At 53.7% G+C, this 4,349-nt stretch overlaps 1 protein-coding gene across 1 annotated transcript; it reads right to left on the bottom strand.

Moving 5' to 3' along the window:
• Positions 1–1,377: 1,377 nt before the first annotated feature.
• Positions 1,378–3,290, bottom strand: LOC117045392 (E3 ubiquitin-protein ligase SH3RF3-like). The gene is made up of 2 exons (XM_033146391.1): positions 2,724–3,290; positions 1,378–1,401 (listed from the first exon to the last, which is right to left on the bottom strand). Exons 1-2 carry the CDS (start codon positions 3,231–3,233, stop codon positions 1,378–1,380), a joined length of 534 nt encoding a protein of 177 aa, XP_033002282.1. The 5' UTR covers positions 3,234–3,290.
• Between the last annotated feature and the right edge of the window lie 1,059 nt (positions 3,291–4,349).

The raw sequence follows: 4,349 nt of genomic DNA, 5'->3' as shown, positions 1-4,349 counted from the left end.
CCTTCTGCTGTCAAGTTATCTTTGTATTTTTGTCTTGCTTAATACATACAGAGATGCTCCATCTAGTTTTCAGGAAAGGTTGCTAACCAGCTGTATTAAAGCAGCTGTAAGGAAGATTACTATCGCCTGCTGATTTCTGCTTTAAAAAAAACACACCCGATTAGTTCAGATTTCTTTCAGTGTAATGAACCTTGTAAGGATTGAGAACTGCATCAATTTCAAAGATAAAGCTGTGAGGTCATTCCAAAGGCTAAACAAACAGTTCCATGGAACCTTTTGTGCTCATGCACTCATTATCCCAAGCAAGGGAATTAAAATGCAACCATCAATCATGGCAGCCAAGCAGTGACTTTAAAAGCCAGGCAAGATGTTCCATCAAACAAAGCATGGGTTGGTCAGGCTAGGATGTATGCACAGCATCACACAGAGCTTTCTGCAAAACTTTGTTTTTAAAGCTCTTTACAATATTATTTAAACAATGTGGATGATAAAAAGTGCATATGTATATTATACACACATAACAAGAAAGAAAAACTTCTTCGAAATGTACACTTTTAGCCAGTATGTTCCAAGTATTTCTTCAGTAGCAGCTCTTTTCATCCACCAATGTACACCCAATACCCTTCATCTTTCTATTTGCAGTGATTGTCGCTGCATTCTACAGCCAGGGCAGTCCCACACAATGTGGTATGGTTATGTCAGTTTGTGCGAGTTAACATGCAACCCAACTCGGTGAAGGAAGAAAGTTAAAGTCAACCTGTGTGGAGTCTGGCACGTGATGTCGCAGTTGTATTGTTGCTTCACAGCAACGTAGGAAGCTGCAGACTAGACTGTTTGTCTATCCCACCCGGTACTGTCTACTCTGATTAGCAGAGTTCTCCAGGGTCTTGGACAGAAAAAAAGGCTTCCCACATGTGTACCTGCTGCCTTTTTGTGCATTGCCTGCATAGACCGTGCTACCTGATCCTTTCTAGCAGGGTTGTCAGGGACTGAAGCTTCTACATGCAAAGCACATGCTCTACAACAGAGGTACAGTTTTGTCCATCCATTAACAAAGTACAACGCCATCACTCAGCATCCTGAATTTCGGCACCCTGGTTTTTATTTTAAAAGAGCAGGAGAGTAACATGAACTTGTTTCGGCCACCCTCATTTTGAGAGACAAGCAATGCACAAGACAAACACCTGTCCTTAATCATTCTTAAGGAGAGGGCTTGCCTCCTCTGAAGTTTACACACTAGAAACGGTGCCATATTCTTGCAGCATCCACTCCTACACAAATACAAATTAATGTAGGCTTTGGCCACCCATCTTACTAGAAACCTTAGGAATATCTCAGTATAGCACATTGCAACAAAGGCATAACATTCCCTCAGGGCTACTCCACAGAACTGCATAGGCGCTAGAGCAAAAGAAAAAGGAATATGGGAGAAAGGTAGTAAATTCTGAAAGAGCCTGGGTATGTGATGCAAATTCTGATAACAATGCTATTTTGCTATATCACTGGCAGAGCAGCGTGCAGGCATGCCCTCTGCTATTTGAAAAAGGCTATTGGTAACTAATGCACGATTTGAACAAAGCATCCATAACTAGGCAACGTGCAAGTCGGATGAAGTGGCACAGATATAAGATAGGGCAAGGCTGCTATATATATATCATAATTATGCAGAAAAGAATTTTGTCAGGTGCAGCTTGTCTTGGCTGTGCAGCTCCGTATATAGTAAGAAATGTAGGTCCTGCTTAAAAAGAAACAACCGCACACAAAATTCACCAAGGCAGCCAAACAGTATCTTTATTAGGACCAAGAGGAGAGTTTACAGAGCAACATGCAAGCTTCTTCAAGTGGCAACGGCAACTCTTAAAAGGTCTCCCAGTGCAAGGTCTCCCAGTGCATCCGCTTGCCCTTTTGCCTAGTAGTGGTAAGGAATTTCAGGACATCATATTTCCCTTACAACCTAGACACCACAGATGCCCTTGCTCCCTGTGTTGGCAAAAGCTCAGAGGAGCCAACTTCTAGGGGCCCAGGTGTCTTTGGCCCTCCAGTAAAATATCTGAGGGGGCCACCCATCCCAAAGTTCAAGGGTGTGCATGTGCCACATCATGTGATCGATTATGCGGAGTGGTGCTTACCTGCCCTGCTCCCTCCCCAATATTTTAGTCAAGTTGGCGCCCCTGGCGCCCCTTAAAGTCATTCATAAAGTTCAATAGGAGTGCTAGCTAACCAACATACTAGACCTGCTTTCCAGCTAAGCCAAAGGGGGCAGCCCAACATGTATAGTTGGCAGCAGTGCCATTGTTGTGTTGTTGTCGCTGTTAAGGACATGTCAACATCCTGAATGAAAGGTGTGGAAACAAGGAGCTGTATATACCTGTATATACATAGCTGTCAACTTTTCCCTTTAAGGGAAATTCCCTTACTCCGAATAGGATTCCTCGCAAGAAAAGGGAAAAGTTGACAGCTATGTATATAAGCCATAACTCCTAGGGGTCGAGGTCCCTTCATGCCCCCCCCCTAAAATATTTGAGGGCCCCCCGTTGAAAGTCATTGCCATTCAAGTGGTTGTGTATCTTGTGAACAGGGCAGGGCTTACCTTCCCCCTGTATATATATATTCAAGTTAGCACCCCTGACTGGAAGGGTGAGCCACGTGTGAACAGGCAGCTTGTTGGCTGGCGCGGGGCGGAGACCGACGAACAAAAAAGGCGGGAAGAGGAAAAGTCTTACCTTCAGCAGGGCGCTTCGGCTGGCGGCGGCCAATTCCCTCAGGCTGGCGGCGGCTGAGGCTGCGGCTGCAGCGGCGGCACTGCTAGGGGAGCCTGGGGAGGCCGCTGTAGCCGCCGCCGCCGCCACCACCACGGGGTGACAGCCGGGGTTAGTGGAGGGAACAGGGTTGTTTCCTCCTGTTGCTGCTGCTGCGGGGTTGCCCGCACTGGGAGCAGCCGCGTTGCCCGGGGCTGTGGGGCTCCCCGGGGCTCCGTTGCCGGCGCCGGCGCGAGGTCTCTGCCGGATGCCGTCGAGCAAGCGGACGAGCAGGATGTTGGCGGGCAGCTCGTCGACCCCGCAGCCCACCAGGATGCGGCACTCGGGGCAGCGCAGCTCGTGGCGGGAGCTGACGATGCTCTCGAGGCAGCGGCGGCAGAAAGTGTGCTGGCACGGGAGCACCTTGGCCGTCGTGTCCAGGCGCTCCAGGCACACGGAGCACTCCAGCAAGTCCAGCAGCGAAGACTCGTCCATGGCCCCTCCGGAGGCGGCGGCGGCGGCTGGTGGCCCCTCGCCGTTACTGCCGCCGCCACCACCGCCACCTCCTCCTCCAGCAGCGCGCCGCCTCCGCCTCTCCTCGGCAGCCCGCTTCTCGGCGGCGGCGGCGGCGGCCTTGGAGGAGCACAGCCAGGACGCCCCTAGGAGCATGGAGACCAGCAGCGGAGGCCGCGAGGCAGGCGGCAGCCACAACACATGGCAGCTGAGTGGGAGGAAGAAGAAGCGGGCCGGCGGCGAGCCCAAAGCCCAGCCCGCCGGGGGGGGGGCTGTCAGAAGGACCAGAGGGTGGGGACTGGGAGGTCTATTTTCTGACCCCTCTCCAATAATAATTCCAAGGAGCTACGGGCTGCTCCCTCGCCGTCGTCGCCTCTGTCCTCTGCCGCCCCCAATTTACAGGCGACGTGGGTTCCCTGTCCCCCCACCTTCTCGGGGCGGCGCGGCTGGCGGCACCTGTTCCCTTCAGGGCTCCCGCCTCTCTCCCTTCCAGGCTGGGTCAGAAGCGCGGCGGCCGGAGGAAGAGGCGCTTTCTGGGCGCTGCTCCTCAGGGCGAAGTGCTGGCCCGCAGAGGCGATCCTCCCGGGCTCCGGAGAAAAGCTGCTTTCTGCTGCTCCTCTTCCTTCAAGGCTTGGTGCGCTGCCCCCGTCCCGCTGCCCCTTCTCGCCGTCTCCCTCGCAGCCGAGCTCGGCCTCTGTCGCTCTCCCATCATCGCAACCCGATGTCACTGGCGGCGGCGGCGGCGGCGGCGGCGACCTCCATCGCTCCTTCTCGCGGGCTCGCCTCTTGCCCAAATATCCCGAGTGACAGCAAGGGGAGGCGAGCAAGATCAGCCTTGGGAAGAAACAGAGGGAGGCACCCACCCGTGCGCGCGCGCGCGCGCGCACGGCAGAGCCCCCTTCTCCGGATCCTCTGCCAACTTCCAGCTCCTCTCGTTTCCGAGCGCGATCGCCGTGAGGACGAGTTCGAGTTGGATCAGACTCGAACGTGAGGATCAGAAGCAGCGGGCGCGTTCCCCGGCTGCTGCTCCGAGATCCGAGGGCTTCCTGGCGCCTGCTGCTGCAGCTGGCCTGCTGGTAACACTTGCCAGCAGCAGGG

Source organism: Lacerta agilis, chromosome 4 (genome assembly GCF_009819535.1).
Source record: "Lacerta agilis isolate rLacAgi1 chromosome 4, rLacAgi1.pri, whole genome shotgun sequence".
Lineage (NCBI taxonomy): Eukaryota > Metazoa > Chordata > Lepidosauria > Squamata > Lacertidae > Lacerta > Lacerta agilis.
The sequence above is the reverse complement of the archived record's forward strand: the minus strand, read 5'-3'. Positions and strand labels throughout refer to the sequence as shown.